The sequence below is a fragment of the Prinia subflava genome, chromosome 2, assembly GCF_021018805.1.
Source record: "Prinia subflava isolate CZ2003 ecotype Zambia chromosome 2, Cam_Psub_1.2, whole genome shotgun sequence".
Taxonomy (NCBI): domain Eukaryota; kingdom Metazoa; phylum Chordata; class Aves; order Passeriformes; family Cisticolidae; genus Prinia; species Prinia subflava.
In genome coordinates, this window is record NC_086248.1 from 92,281,094 (window position 1) to 92,306,719 (window position 25,626).

At 47.6% G+C, this 25,626-nt stretch overlaps 1 protein-coding gene across 1 annotated transcript in view; it reads left to right on the forward strand.

The window, feature by feature from the left end:
* VASH2 (vasohibin 2) overlaps positions 1 to 25,626 on the forward strand; it is a 34,713-nt gene that overhangs the window by 4,889 nt on the left and 4,198 nt on the right. Inside the window, exons 2-6 of the mRNA XM_063391030.1 lie at positions 711 to 799; positions 3,082 to 3,138; positions 11,482 to 11,556; positions 19,851 to 20,232; positions 22,090 to 22,205. Of these exons, the coding sequence (XP_063247100.1) occupies positions 711 to 799; positions 3,082 to 3,138; positions 11,482 to 11,556; positions 19,851 to 20,232; positions 22,090 to 22,205 (719 nt within the window). The remainder of the gene's footprint in view (positions 1 to 710; positions 800 to 3,081; positions 3,139 to 11,481; positions 11,557 to 19,850; positions 20,233 to 22,089; positions 22,206 to 25,626) is intronic.

Sequence of the window (25,626 nt, forward strand, 5' to 3'; positions counted from 1 at the left end):
CCTTTCCTGCATGGCTGCAGGCTCTGGAGCCAAATAGCTGTGGGGATTAAACATGGATTGAGGGCCTGCCTTCTTAAAATGCTTAGGCACAAGCAGATGTCTTATGAGATTTTGGAAAAATCCCATTATGTTGCCAGTCTATATCTTTAAGTGTCTTAATGTCATTAAATATTTGGGTCTCAGGTGGTCTTCTAGGTACTGTGCTCTCCCTCCCCAGCAAGTGTGCTGCAGACACATGGCAGATGGGAAATTATGCAGCCTGGGATCCTTGTCTCCTTTTATCTTTCTCTTGCTGTAAAGAAGGCGAAAAATTAGACTTGAAATGGCTTCCTAGGGGAGGAAGAACAGCAGAGTCAGTGCTGGGACTCTGCTCATCCAGATTGCCCAGTGCTGGAGGGGGAAATGGGAAGCGTAGGCTTTCTGTGCTGGCCTACCTGACTGCGTAGGGTGGTGTTTGAGGGATGCTGGCAGCTCTGAGGATCAGCCTGCCACGGCCTCTCTGTGCAGGGACGGGGCTGGCTCTGCTGCTGGGGCAGCCCCTGTGCTCAGCAGGATGACTCTGCCTGATGCTGGAGTTCACGTGGGGTTGAAGCCATCTGTGCTGCCGCGTTGTGTTGCACTGAGCACATGCCGCTGCTCCAGGAGATCACTTATCTGCTCTGCGGGGAGCCGTGGCTGTCTAACCTCTTTATCTCTTCTCTTGTGTCCAGCCCTCAGTGCCGCCAGTGCCAAACTACAAGCTCTCCATGTCAATCCCAGAATGGCTCCAGGCAATACAGACCTACATGAAGATGCTGCAGTATCCTTCTCGAGCGTGTGGTCTCCGGGAATAAGGGTGACTTGTGCCTGGTGTCAATTAACAGAGCTTTGCTGAAGCTCTAGCTGGTTGCAAGGGCTTGGGATCATTTGGGGGTAAAAGGATGCCTCCAGGGATTTGTGATAGCACTAGCAGCACTGAGCTTGTCATAGCAATTCTATGGGAGATGTAATTAACTTTAAATTATACTGAAAAATTTAACTGAAGTGTCATTGGTAGGAATAGAAGTGCTTATTTTGAAGTTGATTTATGAGGATATTATGATCGGATCATGATGCCTGGAAAAATAATATGGCATCTCGTCATAAAGCGCCTAAGGGAGAGCCAGTGTTGTGGCAAACCCTTTCTCCCTCTGCCTTGGCAGCCCCTGTGGGTTCCCTGAGTGCCCGTGTGCTCAGCCTGTGGGGAATGCTTGTCACTGGGGTGGGGGCACAGGCAGCTGTCCTGGCCCCAGGGTGGGCAGGCTTGCCTGTGACACAGGAACTGACCAAAGGAATCTCCCCTCCAGATGTCCTACCTTGCTTGGGGGATTCATCAGGGATCTACACATCTGTCTGGCCTCTCTGCCACTGCCCCACACCCAATTCCTGACTTGACAGATAGTTTCAGAGAAGCTTGCTGGCCCACATGCTGCTCTTCTGTTTCCCTTTTTTCCTGAACTCTGCCTTTTTGTGTATGTGTGTGTGGGGAAACTGGGGGTGAGGAATGAGTGCCAAGTCCTGGTCAGGATTAAGAGAGGATATGGGTGGCAGCTGGAAGAACATCCAAAAATAGCAGGCGTGGTTAGCTTGGTGGGGAGTCCTGGCTGGGATCAAGGTGGCAGCCGGGCCTGGAGCTGCAGCAGCTGCTGTGGGGAGGAGGCTGGAGCCTGCAGGGGCACGGTGCATTTCTCTTCTTTATGGCAGCCCCTTGGCTGAGACAAGGGGCTTGGTGCTCGCTGGGATTGTGCCAGAGAGGATACCGTGTCATACCGAGCTCCAAAAATCACATTATCCCCCACCTCACCCCGTAGTGGGTTTGAAATCCTGCGTTCTGCTACGTAGCAGGAGCAGGCCTTAGGCACGGGTTTGGGTCTGTGTTCAGAAAAGCTTCAGAGTGGGCTGGGGAGCATTCTGAGCTTCCTTTGAGGGCTGAAAGAGGATCTGTGCTTTGTGCAGAGCACCCCAAAAGGGCCTCATGAGGTAGGTTTTGAAGGCAGGAGGGAAGTAAAGCTTTGTTTGTTGAGCACTCTGAACTCTAACTGAAGCCAGTTCAGAGCATCCTGGTGAGAGCTGGAGTTTTTATTTAGGCTATAGTTATATATCCAGCAGCTGTGCTGTCTATGCCTTGCAAGTGACTCTTTGCTTCCATGGGGTCACCTGCTTGTGCCCATGTATTTGCTGTGGTATCATCAGTTTTACTGGCATGAACATTCTGATGGAAATAGAATTTGGGTACTAGGTTAGGAAAAAGATTCAACTGGAAAAGTAACCTAGCAAAAGTAAGGATGGTGTGATTTTTTCTTTTTTTTTTTTACAAAACTTTTGTTTTGGTTTTTTTTTACTGAACAGATTGTTTTCCTGGTCTAATTTATTGCATTGCTGCTTGAACAGTAATGCTCAAGGAGCAGGGAAGAGGCTGCTTTTGGTGATGCTGCCTCGTGGCAGCCTATGCTTCTAGGCAGGTGATGCTGAGATTTGGTTGACTGTCTGCTGGCATCATTTGTGATGAACTTTTCTACTATTAGTGTTAGCTGATGACCTTGACTTGCCCCCAACTGGTGGTTTTCATTTCAAGGCCATTGTATTCTTTAGAGAATGGTTTATAGTTTCTGAATGCGAATGGATCCACCAGCAATGGTTTTGGTTGACAGGTCATAGGTGAGCCATGTGGCTGATGGAGTTAAAAGACTTCTAAAGGAAATCAGTTTTTTCAGTCCATGGGTTATGTTGATTGGTTTGGATAGGCTATGAAAGCTTTCCCTTGCCCAAGTGGGAGACTTCTTTTCAAACTTGCAACCTAGTAGAGAGTGGAACCTAGTGTCATTTTAAATGGTCAGCCTTAATACCTGACTCTGCACCTAGTGCTGTTAATAGGTCATATAAAAAGACAAGTGAAAAATTCTGTTTTATTTCATCTGCCAAGTGTTTCATATCTGAGAGTCAATGGCTTTTACTGCCTGTTTTGTGTTTCAACAGGAACTCAGAACTGAAATTCACCCTTTGAGCAGTGTTATTTTATTGCTTGACTGTTCAAGTTACTTTCCTTTAACAGACAAAATACAGATACAATCATACAGGAACACAGTTCTTCGAGATCAGAAAAACCAGACCTCTAAGTGGGTAAGTGTCACTGGAATTGGTCTAGTGCCCTTGTATCACCTGGTATTTAGGCACTGCAGCACCATGGCATGGGAGGGCTGTATCCTCTGTGGCACAGCTCCTCTGGCAGGGCCAAAGCTCTGTTGCTGCCTTTGCAGGGAGTGTCCCAGCTTGCTGCTGGGTGCCAAATGGACCATCGAGACCAGTGAGTGGAAGGGCTGTTCCTGCTCAGCAGCTGCGTGGGAGCTGCTTGGCTGCAGGCCAGAGCTGCATGCACAGGGGTGGGAATACTCTCTGCTTGTTGGTGTTGTGCTGGGAGGGCTGGGCTGTTTTTCTGAAAACTGAGTCCTGATATTCTGGTTGTGCTGAAATGCCCTTTGTGGGGGTAGGAGGGGATTAGCTGTGCAAAATGCAGCAGGAGTTCTGACATCCTGGGCACTGTAGTTTTCCCTGAGGCTCACCATGGACTGTTTAAGATGTCTGTGCTTCTGCCTTGCTGCTCATCTTGCTGTTCCATCCATGTGGTGGACTTGTGCTGGTTGATGATGAGATGTGCAATGGAAGTATGAACATGGAGCCTGGCAGCAGAGACCTGGGGTCTCTTCCATGTTAGAACTGCATCATACTTAGGACAGCTCTTTAACAGAACCCAATAAATTAGCAGGTTAGGGCAGGAAGGGTGTTGACAACATTATGCTTTTATTTTAGGGTGAAATTTAGATAAGCAGAATATAGTTACTCTCATAGCCTGGTCTGTCTCTAGCTCTTCCTAGTTCTCTGGCATTAAACTCATGGTACCTCACTCTAAAATTCCAGTTCCCATCTCAGCTTTGTGCTTCAGGTTTTCATCTTGCTGAGAGCAATCTTTCTCACCTCCTTTATCTAATGTTCACTGCTCTGGTGGAACTAGTTTAAAACAAATCTTGTGCCTTGAATGATAGATGGGTTTATAGAAGCTTAAACCAATTTTCAAGCTGTTCGTTCATTTTTAAATTTGTCCCATTACTTTTTTCAAAGGATGAAAATGAATTATGCTCAGCACTTACCACTTAAAAGGTCGTTGTCTTCCTGGGCTGGATAAAAGCCTGGCTTATGAGGATGGTGCTCTTTCCTAGAAGGGAACAGATACAGTGACTGCAGCTGGAGATGTGCCTGTGGCTTTGAATCACCTCCCAAGTGGAGCCCTTTCCTCTGTTTATCTGCCTTAGTGTTTGCTTGGGGCCAAGTGTCTGACTCCTCTCCTTTTTACTGCTTGGAACTTCCTGGAGTGTGGTGGCAGGACTTCTGTGCAGTTAAGGATGGTGCCTCTGGAAATGGTCCGACCCCTCAGGGGCTGCCAGCTTTCCAGGCACAGTTGCCTGAATGTGCTGTGTGCTGGACTTAAATCGTGTAAAGTCCTAAGACCTCTGCTGTTTTGCTCCTGGATGGGGTAGATGGGAGTGCTGGGAGGAGTGGAGCTGCCAGGAGCTTGTGTTGCTGCCCCAATCCCATTGTTCTGCTGTAGGGCTCTTAACACTTGCTTGGTCTTGGTTTCTCCAATTTTGAGAAGGAGAATGTGTACAAGGCTGTCTGAAGTTCCTGTCATTTTTATGAAACCAAAATTCCAATTGTTTTTATGGAACTTACAGTTTCTGGTTTAGATTTGAGATCTTTTAGAATTTACCTGGCCAAGTCAGGAGGATGGGACCAGACACTGTTTTCAGTGGTGCCCAGTGAAAGGACAAGGAGCAATGGGCAGAAACTCAAAGTTCCATCCAAGTATGAGGAAAAAAAATTTTACTTTAGGGCTGACAGAGCACTGGAACAGGAGAGGTTATGGAGTTTCCTTTTGTGGAGATACACAAAACCTACCTGTGCAACCTGCTCTAAATGAACCTGCATTAGCAAGAGGGTTGGGCAGATGGTCTCCAGAGGTCCCTTCCAACCCCAGCTTTGGTGATTCTGTGTGAACAATGCATTGATTGCCCTGTAATGTTGAGGTGTGCACAAAAGCTTCCCTTTCCTTCATCTGGTGTGCAGGCCAGTTTTCATCACAACTGAAAAATCACCTACACCTCCAAGTTTTTTCTTCCTGGGAGGTATATCCTACTTAGGAAGAAATCTGCTCCCAGCGTGGCAGTGACAGGTGTCTTGTGCCAAGGTGACACCTGTCACTGTCACGGTGACAGGAGTTGCTCTGGGAAATTTCTGTGGTGTGAAAGGCCTCCCTTGCTGCAACACAGCATTTGCAAGTTGGTCGGGTGAGATGCTGAAAGCCTCCAATTGCCCCTGGCTCTTGAAAAATGAGGCTGTTCCCAGAGCTTTATTGACACTAAACATATTGCTGATTTCATAATGTGAGGGCTCAAAGCTAATGAAAGTATTACGAGATCTTTGGCAGCCTCTCTTCAAGACAGCAGTGGCTGGACACAAAGAAGCTGAGTACTAGATGGAATTTGAATATTCATAAATTCATCTGAAAGTGTCCTAAAGCAGCTGGGGCATATTAATGAGTTTTTCTATTATGTAGGGAGGACTAGACATTGTAGAGATTTAGTGCCAGCATCAGTGTGATGTATGAGAAAATAAAAATGCATGGCTGAGTGTAGGAAGAAGAGCATGAATTATCTATAGGAACTCATAAAGGGATATAGACTTGCTATAACTCAGTATTTACAATCTCTTTAAGAAAAAGTCACTCTTGTTATCAGCTTAACTTTTAGAGTGCCAGACACCACATGGATTTGTCTAGACTGCAGACCGCACTTTTGGAAATGCTACATTTCTGCTGTGCGAGTCGGGGTGGCAGAGCTGTGAACCTGTAAACTTTGTGTGCTGCTCCTGTTATACTGGCAAACTGTGTCTGAAAATGTGCCTGGGTCTCACCTCTCCTGAGTTGGCTCTATTTGCAGAAAATCCAAATTTATGGGTGTAGCTACATCCACCGAAGGAGTGCTTTGCTAATGCCTGGGACAGGTATCCTGGGACAGTGCCCTTCACAGGCTTCAGGATGTACCCTTGTGTACTAAATAGGTAAAGAGCACTCTGTGAAGTTCAGCTCTGCTGATCCATGTGTGTATGCATGTGATATGAATGTTTCAGACACCAGTAGGACTGGTTTTCCTTTTCCTATGAAGGATTATGCTGGTTAAACCTGCATTAGTCTTTTGTTGGCATGACCAGTCTGATAAAAAAATGGTACTTTTGACTGACATAGCCATTCTTTTTAAAACTTCCAGGCTCAGATCATGTAAGAGCTTTAGGAAAAAAGCGTATGCCTGGATGTCTAGTAAGATCTGTAACTATGAATTCAATGTCAACAAGCTGCTACTACTGGGTTTACAAGGAGAGATAAGCCCTCTGGAAGCTTCTGTTCTAGGATGCAGGCGTGAGGCACAAAGAGAAACAAATCTCTTTGTCCTCCACAGAGGATCTAGGGAGGTGCAGTATTGTCCTATTCCCTCCAGTTAAATGCCAGCTGAACAGGGGGACCTGCAACTGAAGCAGAAACTGATGTTTGGGTAGGTTCTGTGGTCTTTGAGAAATTAGAGCCAGAAGCTGCTCTGTGAGGAGGGAGAGACGTTCAGTGGCTGCAGATACAATGTGCAATCCATTGCAGTAATGCGATAGGAGCTGCCACGTGGCAGCGATGCAACCAAATAACAGGGAAGGGGAGATGGGGAATAATACTATTTCCACATACCATGTTATTAAGGAACACTGATGGGGCTGTAAAGAAAAATGGGCTTATACCATTCCAGACAATAGACTGCAGAAGGCATTTGAGCATCTGCTTCTCTCTTGCACAAAGGGAGAATGTTACAGATACGGAGTGGTGTTCAGCATGTGGTGGAAGTGCTTTTGCTGTTGAAACACTGTTTTTGAGAAGATTCATAAGATCCCTATCTGCTCTGTTGTTTTATCTCCTTTTGCTCTTGCTGGTGCCTTTCGCTTCTATCTTGGCTTCATTATCATAAATGAAACTGTCGAGAGCCTTAGGAAAACTTGGGAGAGGGAGATTTTATGGACCTCATGCAAAATACATGGGTCGGTGCAAGGAGAATTTTGTGGAAAAATGTGCTGGAATATCTCAATAATAAAAAATTTATTCAGTCTTGTAGGAGTCTTTCTGGTGAAGGTAATGGGGAGCCTCTCCTGAGCATGGTCATCCCTGAACGGACTCCAGTGTGGTCAGTGCCAGCTGGTGAGATCCTCCTGAAAACACTGAAAGAAATTTGTATCAATTAACAAGGAAATATCGCTGTCTGCCAAGCACTAGGTCTTGAGGGAGGAACAAGCTGTTGGCTACATTTGTTAGAGGCAGAAGTGTTCACTGTGGTCTGGAATAGAGGTCTGCCTGGCAGACATCAGACAGTGGTGTAAATGCCACAAAGAGGGGAGCTGCAAGGTGCTTCTCTTTGACTGTAGCAGTTTCCCCTGAGTTCCTGGAAGAGATGGGCTGTCCCCAGTGCTCACTGGAGTGTGGGCAGAGGGTGACTGTGGGCTAATTCCCAGCTGTCTGATATATAACACTGTAAAGAATAGCTAAATACTTGGACTCTTCTCAGGTAACTGTCAAGATTTAAAGAAAATCCCAGAAGCAAACCCTGCTAAGGCAGGGAATTGAAATACTTGATGCTGTTTTTTAATTATTTTCCACCTTCCTTAAATCTCCTTTCACAAGTTTGACTGCAGACTTTCTGGCCAGTATTAACATCTGAGACAGTGTGATAGGAATTTAGGAGTGAGGGGAAAGAGGGACAGGACAAATCAAAGAGCACCTGTAATGAGCTGTTTTCAAATGAGCTGAATGCTCTGTCATTTGCCATAGGTCATTTGCCAAAGATCCCTTAGAGAGCTGACAAGCAGCCTTCAACCATTAATGTTTGTGTTAGAGAATGTGAGGAGGGTGGGTGCTGGGGAAGACAAAGATAGCAGTCTTTAAAATGAGTAAGGGAAAAGATAAATCTAGGAACTTTGAGTTTATCTGCAGTTCAAGGGAAGGGAAAGGCAACATTAATATTGCTGGACACAGTTTGTTTCTGAGAATTTCCTTCTATGAATGTGTAAGAGCTTTTGTCAACAAGGGAGAAGACGTGGATGTAATAACTCCTTGTTTTAGTGTGGCTTTTGATAAGGCCACATCTTATCTCTGCAGATAAGGCAGGACCTGGAGTCTAAATAAAATTATTTTATGTATGTTTCAACCTGGTGAAAAGCAGCACGTAGAAAGTGGCACTTTGCCAATCTTGCCCAGCAGAGATTGTCAGTTGGGGTGGGCAGTGTCTGTCCCAGCTCAGTTTTTCCTTAATGTTGGGTAAGACTAGTTGTTTGCTGATGGATGATTTGCAGTCCAGGCTGGACAAGGTGACAAGGCTTTGGAAAGGGAAACTGGGATATTCAGAGTGATCTCCTAGGCTGGAACAAATAGGAGATAATTTAGTGAGGGCAAATACGTAGAAGGATTTGGGAACAACCAGCCAGCTTTGTGGAGAGCAAAAGGCTAGTTTTGCAAAGAAGAAGCTGAGCTTAAAAAAATGAAAGAAACTGAACAAAATTCACCAAACAAGTCCAGCCAGAAAATCCCCACCTCTAACAAAAAAACTTCCCAACCAACCCACAAAAAACCCCCACCAAAAACACCAATAAAAAAAACCCATAAAAAACTGCCAGAACCCGATTCAGGGAGGGCCAACTGGGAAAAGCCAACAGCACACTGGCTTGGTTGCAAATATGCACTGAAAGATGGATTCAGAAGGAAATTGGTCTGTTTGTACTGTTGTGGGCTTAGCCAAAGGACTGTAAGAAGTGAGTTGGTTGAAGGGATTGCAAAATTGAAAGAAACAAACATTGTCCTAAAATCATAACCTAAGGGGGAAGCTTTCAGGGGGAGTGAGGGAAGAATTAAATAAAAAATTGGTGTCTGCTTTCTCATTTTTACAGAGGAGAGGGTCAATTACAGTATTTTGCATATACAAATGTCTGTAGCAATAGGAGAGATGATGAATGGTCTCCATGCCCACTGTGGAGAGCAGAAACAGCTCCTGATTTAATTTGCACAATGAGAAGGATTTAGTTTAAACATTAAGGGACCTTCTTAGATGCAAGGTTAACTATAGGATAGATTAGCTGGTGGGTTCCCAGGCTTTTGAGAAGCCAGTTGAAAGTAGACTGAAAAATAATCTCTGAGGAGTGGTTTAGATTTGGCTTGTGCTGCTGTCAGGAGAGCAGTGGCTTGGGGATTCTCCAGGGGCTCTGCTTCCAATACAAACACAGGGTTTAAGGCCATGCTTCGACTCAAGCTTGTTAAAAGTGGAAGAAAAACTCCCAGTGGCTCTTGAACTGGGTCATGCACATAAACCCTGCGGTCTGTGCTGTAAAGGCAGAGAGAAAGCAAACTGTTTGCAGAGCACTCCCAGGGTTCTGGGGTGGATGTGTGTGAGGGCACAGCCTGCCCAGAAGTGTGGGTGGATGCTGCTCTGCTGACAGCTGCTGGTGCCTCCTGAGCGATGCTGCCCTCGCACAGACCCTCGGCACTGTCCTGCTCCACTGGTACCTCTGGGCTGCCAGCTCCTGCTGGGGCTCCTGGATCAAGGTGCGGGTTGCTGTGTGTGCCTGAGGAGGAGATGCTGGCCCTGCCCCTCAGACCATACTAACCAGGCATAGGTCACACCAAATGGCTTGCAGATAAATGGTTTTGCAACTTGACATTTTTCCTCATGCTGCACATTCATAATCAGCCTTTTTTTTTTTTTTTTTTTTTTTTTTTTTTTTTTTTTTTGGTCACTCCCGTGTAGTTAGAAGATAGGAAATGCAATGGATCATCTTGTTTATGGATACCTCCCTCATCTGCACATAACACTTCTGGGACAGAGACAGGGCTCTGCAGTGGCCACTGTGGTGACCAGCAGGGAGCCTCTGTGGGGGATGAAGGAGCCCCATTGTGTGCCCTCCCCAGGGCTGCTCTGTGCTTCCAGCAGTTCTCTGGGCTTCTGTGGCTGATTGTGAGTGTGGAGGAGGCAGGCAAACTCTAATTAGTCTTCTGTACTGCAGGCACAGTGTAAGGGGTGGTTGTTTACAAATGAAAAGATAATTTCTGACTTGGATAAATGGGACACGAAATGGCTGTGACAGGCTGTAATAGCAGTGGAAGCTCTGTTGTCACTTGCATTCAACACAAGGTTTAAAATGCATGAGGTGGGTAAATCTGCAAGTGGGGGAAACAGCCTCTGACAGTTTCAGATGCATATTTTCATAATCTTCTCTAATACAAATATTTTTGTTATTTAATGTTGTATTTCCTTAGAGTAGGGATATGTTTACAAAGCTCTTCCCAGAGAAAGGATATGGATAGAGAAGACTGCAAAATAAAAGTTATCCTTTGGCTTAGTTTTCAGCTGCACTTTTTTTGGGGGGGTGTTTTTTTGGTGTGGCATTGGATGTGATTCTTCTGGCCTTTTTAAGGCTGCTTCCAGTATTTTTTTTTTTCCTCAATCTGTCCAGGATTTCAGGATCTGTTTGTGGAAGAGGGAGTAGGTTACCTATTAGGTTAATAGTGCAGTGTCAGTCTGGCACAATAGCTTTCTCAGCTGACCTGAGGTTGCTTGACACATGTGTTGTCTCTATCAAATAATTGTACTCCAGAGATAGCGTCTAGATTGTAACTAAACTTTGGGAACTTGCAAAATCCTGGGCATGCGTAGTTTCCTGTACTCCTGCAGGAAATGGTGTGGATTTTTCCACTTTTCCTGTCCATAGGAGATGTGGAGCAGCAGCAAGACAATAACTCAGTTTGCATGGGTGTGAAGTGTCTGTGTTGGTAGAGCTTTCTGCAGAGCAGACTGATAAAAAGGCAACACATTCTGGTCTGCAGCTGTAGCTGTGGGATTATGGAGGCATTTGTGGCTTTTAGGGGGCCATGTAACCATCCTCTCTCCTGGCTGGTTGGTTTGTTTGTTTTTCCTCCAGAGGAGAGCCAGGGTTATTTTGAAAATAGGCTGAACTCAGTCCTGCTCTGGGATTTCCCTGATTGCCAGCTGGTGCGGTTCAGCGGGGCTTTGTGTTACAGTCTGAAGTGATGCTCAGGGAGTTGCTGCGAGGGGCAGAGAGGACTGCATTCCTTCTGTCCACCTTCAGAGGCTGGAAGGCACTGGGATGCCAAATGCCTTTTTTCTTTCCTCTTTCCTTTTTTTTTTTTTTTTTCCCCTAGTCATTCTCCAGAAGTTAACAGGACTCTGACAAGTCACTGAAGGGGAGAATCAAGTTCACCAGCTCTTGCTGAGATAAGAACTGGAGGTGCCTGGCTCTTGGTATATGAGAGGACCTTTGGATTCCTGTCAATTGCTCTAGCTGGAAGGACTAAAAACTGTTTTGTTTTTGTTCTAGGTTAATGGAGACAGCAAAAGAAATGACCAGGGAGTCCTTACCTATCAAATGCCTTGAAGCAGTTATCCTGGGGATGTATCCTTTCACGTACCTGTAACTTTTTCCACTGCAGCTCTGTTTAACACGTTGCCTCTCACGGATGGTGTTGGAGAGGCTTGCAGCGAAAGGTGAGTGCCAGCAGCTTGGGGAGCTGCCCTGGTGTTCATCACCAAGCTGCTGAATTGCCTGGGCCTGTAGGTAGGAGTTGGGATGCTGTGTGCCAGTTCACAAGTGTGGTTTGGCCATGCAGACTTTGCCTCCTGCCCTGGTAATCTGCCTAATGTCAAGATCTGACCCAAAGTGCCCAGATAAGTACCTGTCTACACAATCCTTGTTTTCTTTGTTAGCACTTCTCTGTTGGTTGTTGTTGGAGCTCGGTAACACCCAAGGAGCGTGGGTTCTGTTCTGTGTTTGTCTGATGTTTCCGTGGCCAAGTCATGTTAGCTTTTGTCTCTGAACCCACAGCTGTGCTTTGTCTGAAACGTGTATTACAGTGAAACATCTGAGCTTCCCCTTAACATAATGCTTGCTTCCTACTCAGTCTTCACTCATTTAGACACTCAAGTGCTTCTCCGCCCTCTGGTGCTGTCACTGATAAATCAACCTGCACCATCCTAAAACACTGGAGGAGGGCAAGGCAGGGCTGCAGGAACAGGTTGCCAGACACATCTTGTCAGAAATGATCAAGTTTCATTTAAAACAAATCCCAACTAAAAATAAGCCCCGAATCAAACCATCTCCCGGGATGTCTCTGCAGCGTTTTGCTGGCTGCTGCTGCCCCCTCCCGTGGGAGAAGGAGCTGGCAGAGCCTGGCAGGTAGTGCCTGTGAGAATCGATGGCTGCTGGGGGCTGGGAAGGGGATGGGCTGAGCAGTGTGTGCCAGGGATGGGCCTCGGATTGGAGTCTGAGTCTGTCAGCATTCCCTGGGAATGCTGACAGGCTCTGCATGCCACTGGAGGGATCAGGGTCTTGGGAGCTTGATGTCAACAAGACACTCAAATCCCCTTCAAAGCCCTTCCAGAAGGACAAATTATAGAATCATAGAATATCCTGAGTTGGAATGAGTCCGCAAGAACCATTGAAGTTCAGGTCCTGTGTTGTGCAAATGCTCCTGGAGCTCTGTCAGGCTGCCTGGTGCTGTGACCACTTCCCTGGGGAGGCTGTTCCAGTGCCCAACCATCCCCTGTGTAAAGAACCCTTTCCTAATATCCAACCTAAACCCTCCTGACACAGCTTCAGGCCATTCCCTTGTGCTCTGTCAGTGGGCACCACAGAGAAGAGATCAGTAACTGCTCCTTTGCCTCCCCTCATGAGGAAGTTGTAACTGCAATGAAATCTCCCCTCAGTTTCCTCCAAGCTGAACAAGTGAAGTGACCTCCGCCATTCCTTGTATGGCTTCTCCTCAAGGACCATCTTCATTGCCCTCTTTTGGATGCTCTCCAACAGGTTTATGTCCTTTTTATATTGTGAATTCCAGAAGTGCCCCCAGCACTGGAGATGAGCCCACCCCAGTGCAGAATGGGACAATCCCCTCCCTTGCCCGACTGGCAATTCTGTGCCTGATGCCCCCAGGACAGGGTTGGCCCTGCTGCCTGCCAGCACTGCTGACTCGGTTCCCTCTCTGTGGTGGTGCTCTCCAGCCTCTCATTCCCCAGTCTATCCACAAACCAAGTGTGCCCTGTCCCAGGTGCAGAATCTGGCACTTCACTTGTTAAACTTCATAGGCTGGTGAATGCCCAACTTTGCAAGTTGTCAAGTTCTGTCTGCAGGGCCTCTCTGCCCTTGGGAGAGTCAGCAGCTCTTCCTAATTTTGTGTCATCAGCAAACTCACTAAGCATACCTTTGAGTCTTGCATCCAAGTAATTTGTGAAGATGTTGAACCAGCCTTAAAATGGAGCCCTGTGGAACCCCAGTAGTGAGTGGTTGCCAGCCTGATGCAACCCTGTTTGCTCTAACCCTTCATGTCTGACCTGTGAGCCTGTTGCTCACCCACTGTGTTATGTATTTCTCTAGCTGTATGCTGGATATTTTGTCCAGGAGAGTACTGGGAATAACAGTATTGAAAGTTTTCCTGAAGCCCAAAAAGTTTACATTAACTGATTGCCCTTGAAGTGATGTCAGTGGATCTGTTACGCTTGTGCTTGTGTCAAGGTTGTGTCCCAAACTATTATTTGAGGATGAAAGGAATAGGGAAAAGAATCCCCAGGGGGAGTTGATGCAGCTCTGCAGTGTCAGTGTGTCTTGCAGCACTGTATTTCTAGCAGTGAACTGATTGTTCCACATATCACAGGAGCAAAGGGCAATTAGTGGCCTAAAGATAACCATGATAACCTGAAAGTGTTGTTGCTGGTTTTTTGCTTGCCTCAGACCTGACTTGTGGGTTCAGTTTGGTGGTTTGTGGGGTTTTTCTTTTTGAGAAGTGAAGGAAGCAAAATAGTCAAAAGCTATATTTTATACTATTTGTTGTCATTTGAAGTTTCTTCAGAGTTGTCTACGAATTTTTGTGTCTCTAGATGCTAATTAAAAAACCTCAAACTTAGGGCAAACTTTTTTTTTTAATTGAGAAGGTTTAGCCAGGGGAGAGTATGGAACAGGCTTGTCTTTCTAGGACTTCTGCTTCCTGTCTTGAAAGCCTCTGTCTGAGAGCAGGGACTGTCTGCTGGCTGGTGCTCCAGTACCAGATGCATTTAAGTTTACAAGATTCATGCCCTATAAACCCCAGGAATTTTGCTTGAGGTGTGGGTACACAAAGAGTGTAGCAGTGATGGGTCACCAGAATTTGTGTGCCTGGGAAGTGGCTGGTATGGAGCCTGTGCCCATAGGGAACCTCGTAGTGTTGTGATGCATGTGCAGCATGAGGGTTTTGGGGAGGCCTCTTTGGCATGGCACATGGGGAAGTTTGCTGGGTTTTGTCAGCTGTGAGATTCTGATCTTCATCATAGCCCTCTGGATGCAGCTACAGTGAGGCCAGCAGCGTTCCAAGGTCAGGTGCTTTCCAGGGAAGATGTGCTCACCCTCTCGCCTGAGTTTCCAGCCAGTGCCTTCACACAGGCCTGAGCTGAGCAGCCCTGTGTGGTTAACCTCTGGTTGCATTCGTGTATCTGGAAATAAGGTCCTGCTGTAATCGGTGTGCTGGCAGGCCTGGGTGTTGCTGGGACACTGACAAAGCACAGCCCACTCCAGCGGGCCCTCGGTGTGAGCCTTCCTTCAGAGCCAGCTCGCGCAGAGCGGCTTCGCAAGATGGGCTTTTAATTGAGCTGCTCGCTGGCTTGTGCATTTGCCTTCTACTGTGTGACTGCTTATAAAATGCCTCTATAATCCCTCTTGGTGCACAATTAAGTTTTTCATAATTGCCTATGCACTTGATCTTGAAGCATTTTTATAGGGCAGTGAGGTAAAGTACCCTGTCTGCAAACACCAAGGAAAGCAGCTGCTCTGAGGTGACCGAAAGCTCAAACAGATCTTCCAGTGTTATTTTGCAGCAGTCTGCACAGCTCTTTTTCTCTGTGTAGCTGTCTGAACTGGCCTCATATCTCTCTGCTTATGTGATCTGCTTGTCAGTGCCTAACCAGAAGCATTCCTCCTGCTGTCTTCCCCAGGGCATTTCTCAGTTCAGTTGTAAATCAGCTGAGTAATGGTGCGTTCAGCCCACTCTTTCTGAGCAAAGATCCAATTGATTTGAGCTCATGAAAAGGAATAGTAAACCTAAAAGTGCCAAGGGAATTTTATCTGTGCTGCATTCACTTTATTAAAACGTGGAGAGCAAAATATCAGAGGGGGAGGGGGAAGCTGCACACTGCATCCCTCCTTGGGGAGTCTCGCGGAGCATGTCTGCATTGGCTGAGCAGAAATCACTCCTGCTGTCTTCAGCATCCCTCTCCCAGTTCATGTGAGGTAACACTTGGACCTGTGCAGGGTATTAGAGCCCCTGGCCAATAATATCATTAAACAAGGAAGAGAAGAGCTGAAGTGTCTCAGGAGTGAGAAATTATTCAGTAGCTTCTGCACTATTCCTTCTGTGGATGCAGTCAGTAGATGGTGTTTATCACCACTGGACACCTAGGTCCATCCATCTCCTCCAGGCCAGCAGGTACATCCCTGGGCTGGCAGCGAGTGTTTTCAGTAAGGGAGAGAGTTTCTTGCCGTCAGTGCAGGATATTGATGTCCATGTAGGGCTCCTCTTTGCCTCCTGTGTGCTTGTCTTCAGCTTGACCCTCTTGTTAACTGAAATATGGGAAAGGAAGATCATACTGAATAGCTACAGTTCCTGTGGTGGCTGTAAAGAGCTGGGAGAGAGCTTTTAATTGCTTCCATTGTCATGATCTAAGCTTTAGCTAGTCACCTCTCACTGTAGAGTAGTTTCTCAATCTAAGGGATGTCACGCTGGCAGTCCTGCTTTGGGAAGCTGAACCAGCTGTTTGAGCCTTTCCTACATGGACCCTGGAGCTGCCAGGGGGAACTCTGGGCCCTCTGTGTAGACAACACCCACATGTGGGCTCAGCAGCACTCTGCCTCACAGTAAGCAATCCCAAGCCCGTGGGAAATGCTGTCTGACTCCAGCTGGGGAGTCAGAAACCTCTCTGAATGTTTATTGCTGGTGGTTGGGGTCCCTCTGAGCAGTTGCTTGGAAAAACAACTCTTCTGGTTTTACTGAAGCCTTATTGATGGTTTGGAAGTGCGAGATTTATTTTCCTCCTGCTCCACGTGCTGCTCTGTGCCAGCAGCTTCAGCATTGCTGATGTAACTAGAGCTGCTTCCTTGCTCCCCAGCCTGCTGCCATCCCTCCAATTTGCTGTTGCCCAGTGGCACTTGCTCATGGCCCCAGCCTATGGGAATGGCAGGAGAGGGGAGAACAGACACCCTGTAGTTTTCTGTGCTCATCTTGACCAGACTTCAAAAGCCCTACTTGCTGGGCTCTTAAGATATGAAGCACTGCCCCTTTTCAGGTATAGATTCCAGCACTTGCTCTTGTTAAACTTTATGTGGTTGCTGGTTGCCTGTCTCTCCAGTTTAAGGTCTCTCTGCAGCGCCTCTCTGGCCTTGAAGGAGTCAACAGCTCTTCTCAGTTTGGTGCTGTCCCCAGACTTACTTATTCCTTTGAGTTCTGTGTCTGTGTTGTTAATGAAGATGTTGAAGGGACCTGGGCTGAGGATGGAGCCCTGCAGAACCCCTCTAGTGACTGGGCTCTGGGCTGATGTTACCAATTTGTTAGGACCCTTCTGTACCTGACCTGTGAGCTTCTTGTGCTTCAGCTTCTGCCTGTTGCCCCTTGTCCTGTTGGTTGGCACCACTGGGAAGAGCCTGGCTCCATCATCTTGATTGTCATGAAGACCCAGGATTAGGAGGCCACTGAGCTTTGCTGCAGCTGCTTTTGCCCTCTCCTGCTCTGCACTGCTTCTCTATTGTGACATCTAATTCACTCCCTGACTCTCCATCCTGCAGTTACAGTCCCAGCTCAGAAGTGTGATTACAGCTGCAGCATTGCTGTGTGCTTGCCTTTTGTTTGCCACAATACAGCTCTCCTTGGGCAGAGCAGAAAGGAAAAGCTGTAATAATGATGCATGGACAGAGGGGAAGATCTGATGTGCCTTTCCAGCCCATTTGCTGTGTATTTCATCTCGGGTGGGGACTCTCATTAGCAGTCCCTCAGCAGAAGCAACCTGTACCTAAAGGTTAATTTCCACAGCAGTTGTTGCTGGGTTATTTGATGGTGGGTAATTTCTGCCCTCAAAAGATTCTTTTACTCCTAGTAAGTATTTAATGAGATTAAATTGCAACTTCTCTGAGCCCTTGTGGCAGAAGTGTGTATGTGTGGCAGGTGGCCACCAAAGCTTTGTATGGACTTAACAGAAAGTCACTTGGGGAGCAGAGTGAAAACCCTTTCATAATGAGGGGGAAAAATAGTGGCGATGTTTGAAAGCTTCCTAGGTGTTAATAAAAGATAGTGCTTTTTCAGTTACACAGAGGGATAAATACAATGGGCTTTTGCAAGAATCGATCTGTAGGACACAAATTATTGTAGCATGACTTTGATGTACACAGGATGCACCTTTTAAGGCCCTAAGCAAGGTGACCTTTTAACTGAGGTGAGTGTGTGCTGAGTTTTCCAGTTGACATAATGGTGCTGGGCCCCATTCTGCCCTTGCAGTGTATTTATAATCTTTAATTATAAATCATCTACTGGTGGTGGGGTGGAGGTATTTTTCTAGGAGAAGCTAGTCCTAAAGCCAGTGATCCACCACCTAAGGCAAATAGAGCTGTTTCTGTTCTGTGTAGGTGATGTCAGGGTGTCTGTGTTTGATGGCAGTGGGGCAGGAGGTGGGTGCACGTGGCCTTGGCTGGGTGACACGTGTGTGTGGTAGGGAGGTCTGTGCTCTGCTGGGCACAGTATTCCAGACTCATGGTCATACAGCCAGTGAAGTGCACTGTGAGCTGAGCCCACAGTGTTGTCTGTTCCTTTACCCTCTAACACATTTTCTCCAGGCTGCTAAAGCCAATGACATCTAGCACTGAATGCAGCTAAACATGTTTGACATGGAACTGAAAAGCTTCCCTGTGGCTGTTCTGGAAGTTCTGTGCCAATGTGTTTTTCTTGCCTATTTTTTTTTTTTTGTCTGTGAAACTCCTCACTCTTGACCTCAGATTCTGTGTAGTTCATGAATCTCTTATTAGTTGGTTTCTGCATTTACCCAAAAGCCAGAAGTTTGAACTTGTTAAATTCAACAAACAGTGGGTGAAATAGCCCCCTGAGAAAATGGTTTAGAGTGAGATGAGAACCACTGGATGCTTTTCATGCCTCCCTACAGAACAAAGAGGTGAAATGTGGGGTGCAGGCAGGGGTCAGCATCCCAGGGAGTCGCACTGGTGGTGAGGTGGTGGCATGTCAAGCTGGGCCGAACCAGAACTGAGCCCAAATTGTGTTTTATAGTCTTGATACAAAGGCTTTTTTGTGCTCTGAGTTTCCCAGCAGCTGTCAGGCAGCCGTGCTATGCAAGCAGGGGAGGAAGGCTGGTCACAGTAACATCCCAGGATATCTCAGCTGTGTGGTGGCTCTTGTTTCACTGCTGTTAAATACCTCCTTTTTGGGCATGAGCTAGGGAGAGGAAGGGATGCTGGTGATTCCCAGAGCAGAATCCTGGACAGAGCAGGTTCCTGCAGCTTCAGCAGGAACTGAGCCCACTCCTCCATCTGTCAGCATGCCCTGACACCATCCTGGCAGTGCTGCCTTTTGGGCTGCTGTATTTTGTAGTGGCAGAACCATGACCAGCTGACTCAAGGGATGGCTCCAAGGTTACAGCAGGTGTCTCTGGCTGGAGGAACCCCAGGCTGGAGTGTTTTGCTACAGCCTTTTCTGGTCATCCCTCCTCCATGCCCCAGGTGTGGGTGGGGGCCTCAGCAGCAGAGGGGAAGGGCACCTGCTGTCCCGGGGGCCAGGTGCCAGCACGTGGAGCCAGGGTGAGTTTCAGCTGTCCCAGGATTAGCAGCAGGGAGCTGTGTGCAACGTAGATGCTGACGCAAAGCTGCCTGTGCGAGGGATTCTCAGCCTGTCCTTTCCCTGGCACGGGCCAGCAGCCTCCCAAGGAGGTGACCTGCACGTAGCTCCCCTCTGAGATCACACCCTACCCTGCATGGAGCTTGGTCCTGGCCTCTGCACGTGGTGACTTTGAAATGGCCAGTCATTGGTTCCAGGGACAGGGTTTGCTTTTTAAGAGTGTTGTTTCTGACCATGCCTCTGTGCTTATCTAATTAATTATTCATCTTGGACCTTTCCTTTGGTTCCTCTCAGCAACATGTTACAAGGGTAACATGCTAAAACATTCTGTATGAGGAGTGGCAATGTTGAGGGCTAGTTTACAGAAGGAAAGGCAGACTGTCACCTTGGAGGGGAATGAATCCAAAGTTCTTGGTACTATTTGAAGAAAATAAAGCTCAATAAACTAAGTTGTATGAAACGCTCAAGAAAGGGAGGTAAACACTTTTCCCTTTGGAAGCGTGGGAGTTAGCTGTTGGTATCAAATGGGGAGATCTAGGGAGGGTGGTCTCTCTTTCAGGTGTGCTGACCTGAAAGTGTTGTGGTTTTTATCTTTCCCCTAAGTGGGATTAAGAGTCATGCCCTTCCCCTTCTGAACCATTGCATCTTATTGTCCAAGCAGTGAAATGAGCTCCGGCAGCACTGGCTGTATCTGGGCACAGTGAGAACAAGTTTGTGTTTACAAGACAGCCCTTTGCCCTGGCAGTTAAACCCCCAAACCTGCTGAAGATGTCTTACAGGTGCAATTGTGCCTGCTGCTTTCCCAGCACCGTTGTTGCCTTGATGCAGTGCACCCCAGCTACCTAACAAACGGGCAGCCCTCCGTGGAACGATTCCCCATCAGCTTTAAAACCCACTTCTCAGGGAATTACTTTCATCACGTGGTGCTTGGGATTTACTGCAATGGCCGCTACGGCTCGCTGGGCATGAGCAGGCGATCGGATCTCATGGACAAACCTCTCACGTACCGAACTCTGAGCGACCTCATCTTCGACTTCGAAGACTCCTACAAAAAGTACTTGCATTCAGTCAAGAAAGTCAAAATCGGATTGTACGTCCCGCATGAGCCGCACAGCTTCCAGCCCATCGAGTGGAAACAGCTGGTCCTCAATGTGTCCAAAATGATGCGCACAGAAGTCAGAAAGGAGCTCGAGAAGTTTGCCAGGGATATGAGGATGAAGGTAGGTCTGTGCACCCAAGGGTGCTGGGCTCAGGAGGCAGCTGTGCCCTGTCCCATCCTGCAGAGATGGGTTTTGCTCTGTGTCAGCCTGAGATCATGCAGGTATCAGGTGGGCTGAGGGGGGTGCTTGCATCTATCTTGGTGCTGCTTCCCCAGGATTTGGTGTGCTTTCCACCCCTTACAGCAGTTTAGTTGAAGGATCTCCACTTTAGCCTGGGAAACACTTGAACCCATACTTGTCCCTGGCTATCAGGGAGCTGTTGCACAGTTTGCTTTCCTCAATGACTCCAGAAGAAGGTGGTTGGGAAGAATCAGCATGGCTGGGGTTGGAACTGCTGGGAAGAGTGGCATGGTCGCAGGTAGAGGGGGTCTGCATTTTCCACCTGAGCTGCAGGAGGTGCCATGGCACATCTGTGTCAGTGGTTGCCTCTCCTTGCAGGACATGCCAGGGGCTGATGTTCACTACCCTCAGCTAATTCACAGAGTAGGTTATGTGGGAAAGACGAGTAAAGCAACTCCCTGACAGACTGGTGCTTCCCTGCTGGCTGATTGGACTGAAGAGCTCGTTGGGAAACAACGGGGAGACAGGGCAGGCTGCCAGGGGCCTGGAGGGTTTGGCTGCCCTTGGGCATGAGGGGTGTCCCTGACCGTGCCTCTGAGCCTGGCATGGGCAGGAGCTGTTTGTGGTTGTGGTGGAAGTGGATTTGGTGCCTGTCCAGCTGGCTGCCAGCAGCGAGAGCAGAGCAGGTTTGTTGCTAAGTATGGATCTGGCTCTTGTGGAGAGGTATGTGGCATCGTGTCCAAGTTATTCTGGGTTCTCGTCCCCTTCCCTGCTAAAAGAACGGCTCCTACGTAGCAGCCACATGCCTCTTTGGCTGAGGCACCTGCCCCCTTGCCCTGACCTTGGGGTCAGCCTTGCCAGGGGCATCATAGCCCCTATGTTCTGCTGCCATCTCTCCTGCCCTGCCAAAGAGTTTTGAGGGCCACCTTGTACCATGTTATCCCCTTAAGCATACAGGCTTGATTACTGATGTAATTGAGTTTGGGTTTTTTCCTTCTCTATTCATATGCTTTTCATATTATCCAGAGAGCAAACAGCTGAAGCAGACTTGAGTTGAAGAAGTCCATATGGGTGGATGACTTACTGAGTTTTGTACTTGCTTTTGATAGAGGGATCAGCTCTCTGTGTGCTAAGCTGTGCCACTGGGTCTAGTCCTGGTGAGTGCCTCAGGGCCAGGACCACAGCCCTGAGCCCTTGAAGGCTGAACGCCCTGCATCTGATCTTTCCCTCCAGTTACTACAGAATTCAGAGGGCTTCCATTGTGAGCAGGCTGAGTTTGGAGGATCAGGTCTTTAAAGCAGTCCAGAGTGTGAGTGCAATGCTGATGGCCCTCTGACGCTGGAGGGCCTGGAGCATGGGGGCAAGTTGGAGACCTACTGAGAAGCCTCAGTGTCAGAGTTCAGCTGCCAGCCTGAGAAATGGTCACCTCTGTTTGTTGAGAGAAAAGCTGGAGAGGGTGATTTGGCTGCCTGAGTTTCTTTCAGCTGAGGCTCAAAGCCATTTTTCTTATCTCTTGCTGTTGCCAGCTCTGAAGAAAGCCGTAGATGAGACAGTATTCATCTGGGAACTGAACTGGTGACACCAACTAATTTTGGAGGGGGCCCCTGAACAGCTATCACATGATAACAGCTTTGAGTTCCTCTTAACCTGAGCAGGGTTTGAATAAGCCCCAAGGGACTGAAGGCTCTTTGTGTGCCATCCCTGCTACTGTATGAGGCCCTTTATTTTAAATTTTTATTTGCAGTGAATCATTGCCTTTATTGAAGGCCGCTTCCTTCCCTCCCCCCTCTCTCACAGATTCTGAAACCCTCAAGTGCCCATTCTCCGATGAAGGAGAGATCCCGGGGTAAGTCGCTGTCCCCTCGCCGGAGGCAGGGCAGCCCTCAGAGACGGGCCTGCAGGAGAGATAAATCGTGAGTATCCATCCCTGCCACCGGCCCTGCTGGGGCAGGAGGGGAGGGTGCTGGTGTTACTTGGTTGTACAAAACTTCCGTGCTCACTGGCTCATACAGGAAAACTGCACCAGGTGCCTCAGTTACCAGAGAGGCTCCAGAAGCTGCTGGCACCACTGATGTCCTGCCATTGCGTGCTTCCTGTTGCCTGATGGCCCCTCCTTGCAGGGTCCTGGACTGTGCAGCTTACAGAGACGGGGAGAAAGTCAACTTGTCTTTCCAAAGTGGCAACATCACTTGAATTGTATTGTTTGATTTCAGTCAGCTTAAAAAAACCCCAGGCCACTTTCCATGTGTATTGTAGCTAAGAGTTGTTCTTTAGCTGTGTAGGGAAGGATGAATGCAATACCTCTAAATAGATAAAACTGTGCTTCCAGATCCACAGGCCTTTTACAGCCACTGGCAATTCACACTCCCCTACCTTAGATGTGGAAGAGCTGAGTTCTAGCTGTAGTGCTCCATGCCAGGAAGCTGACAACTGTGAAAGCCTATACGTAACCCAGATTAGTCTCATATTTATGATCATTGCTTTTTAAATAGGTTCCCCAACTACTGTCTCAGCACTTATTTATTTTAAAGCAGCTAACAAAGACATTAGACTAACCTTCTAAAGATAACGTCAAGATACATTAGCAGCAGATGATTTCGCAGCAAGCTTTTGTTTTTAAATGTTCATTCACACTCAGTCCACGATGCTGCACTTCAGGCTTCGTCACTGAGAGCTCCTTGTTTAGTGCATAGATAATTATAGTTCTAATGGGCTCAGCTGCTTCAGGCTTCTTCACCTCCCAGATTTTCTTTGAGGAACAGTTTCATTTTTGAGTTTCTGATTGAGCTTCTGCAGTTGCTGGAGTGGATCAAGTATTTCTGGAGAGGAGTGAGTATCACTGGGCTTGGAGACTCTTCAGTTGAGGTGGTTTCCTGAAAGAGCTGCTGGGCACGTGGCTGCTCTGCAGTGATTGATCTCTGCTTGGCAGCTTTGCTTTTCCAGGACAGAAAGATAGGGAGTGTACAGGTGGCCTTGCAGTGGCTTCAGCACCTGTTACCTGCTCAGTGGTTCTGCTCTGTTGCTCCGTATCAAGAGCAGATTATGTGTAACTCTAAAATAAACCCTGGGTCACCATGACAGAAGATGTAGGACCCAGACACAGTGTGATGAGCTGTGAGCCCTGAAGGGGGAATGGCATCCCCTGCTCAGGGGTGACACATCCCAGCACATGCAGCATTTGACGTAAGGCGAGAGACACAACAGGAGAAATGGGGTATTCTCTTCTCCATATTGATGGATCTCTGAGAACCTGATGGAGTGAGAGGCCTTTGTGTTACACACAGAATAGGAGAGAGTCAGGTTTGCTAGGCTTTAGGCTGGAATCCTAGCTACAGAATGGCTGTGCTTATCAACACTGTGTTTTGTTTCTTTGTGGATCTCTTACTCCCATGCTGTAATTACAGCTTTCTTGAGCTTGCTGGGGAGGGGGAGAGAAGTATTTTGCTCCAGTGTGAGCTGGCAGGGGCTGAATAACACATTCATTTGAAAGGCTTCACCTGCTGATGGCAAGCTGTTATTACAGCCTGGGTCACTGAAGGATATGTGGAGTGCTGAATTAGAGTGTCTTGGCTGGATTGTTTCTGGAGAACAAAGGCTGAAACTGTGCTTAAGGATGGAAGAGGATTTCACAGCTACAAACATTTAACTTCTCATCCTTGTTCCTTCAAGTTTATTGGGTAAATGTTAGTGGTAGGGGCCAGAAGCCCATGTAGCCTTTTATTCTGGAAAGGCAGCTGCGAGGCAGGTGGGGCACTTTGCAGGACAGGTGGCAATGCAATACCCAGTGCATGCCTGCCTAGGAGGCTGGTGTGTAGTCAAATTGCAGCTTGTTAACTGAGCTATGCAGCAGTCCATGTGCTCTTAGCCCACAGCTGGTGTGATCCTGCTTGAATACAAGAGGATATGGATAGGGCAGTGTGAATCTCTGGTAAGTCTGAAGCTTTACTGTGTCCACTTGCCCATCCTCTGAAGTCCCAAAGTAGGAGGGTGCAGTAAATTGCAGACCTGTGCTGGAACAGGCAATGCAGTGTTTCATCCTCACCAGGAGTGCTTGGAGCTGGAGGGAGTTGGCAGAGATGCTATGAGTTTGGAAGGGAGGGCCATGCCTGGAGAATCTCTGCTCCTAAATGTCAGCTCACCAGATCTGTTTCCTTTCCATTTCATGTTGAGGCTTAACGTGCTCTGTGAGTGGCATGGCAACACTGGCCTTGTGTGCTTCCAGCCCAGTGTAGCTGCTGAAAGGGAAATTCTGCTAGTCTGTTTTATCAGGATGTGCAAGGGGGCAGGATTACATTAGGATGTGTAAAATCAGGCAGCTGCAGTGCAGACAGCTCATGAATACTGTGCCCAGCAGCTGGACACAGCTTCCTCTCCTGTTCATGTCCAGGGTGCTTTGGACAGGAGGTGTGATCTGATGGGCCACTAAAGCAGACTCCCCTCGCCTCAGAGGGCACGTTTGGTGTAAGGTCATTTGCCAGCCAAGGAGAATGGAATCTGTGGTGCCTCTGGTCCAAGTCTTGTCTTTTCCTGAAGCTTATGGAAGACAGTCTGTTTGTAGCTAAAAGCTACAGACAATTGTGGATGTGTGGAAATAGGCACATCACCATGGGTGTACAGTGACTCCCCATCTCTCCTGGATAATCAGAGAAGGTACTACTATCCAGGCATGCTTTAATTAAAACCATATTGTGACCTTAATTAAAGGCAGGGAGAAAAAGGTGTGAAGAGGATCCCTAAATTGGAGAGAGGGAGGGATGAAGGAAGGAAGGACACTGGAAATTTCAGACAGTTCATCTCTTGCTGGTCTCTGACTCCTACGCATCCTACCCCTCTGAGGGATGCAGCTTGTAGCTTGTTTACTGTTTAGTCAAATCCCATCTGCTCTGAAGGAATAATCTGGAAAATGCAAACTATCTTAGAGTGATTTCTTTAAGTGTTATCCCTTCCTGCAAGTAAGAGAGACCAGTGAAGACTCCTTCACTTCTGTGAAGTACTTAAACTGAGACAAACACAGTGCAGGGCAGTACTGCAGTGAGGATGGTGGGCTTACTGAGAGAGGTGATTAGGTAAGTGGCAAAGCAACAGGTTTCACTCAATGTGCTGCTAGCCAGAAGAACATCAGCAACCCATAGCAATGCCCCCAGCTCTCAAATGCTGTGCAGATTCTCAGCAGGGATCTGCTGTTAGCAGTTCTGCTCTTAAAAAGAAAAAAAAAAATCCTCATTGAATCAAAGAATTAAAAAATATTCCAGAGGCTCTGTTGCACATGTGTATGTGTGAGCTATACACCCCCAGTTCTTGGGGCTGCAGCAGTACAGCTCTTCCCTGGTGCGT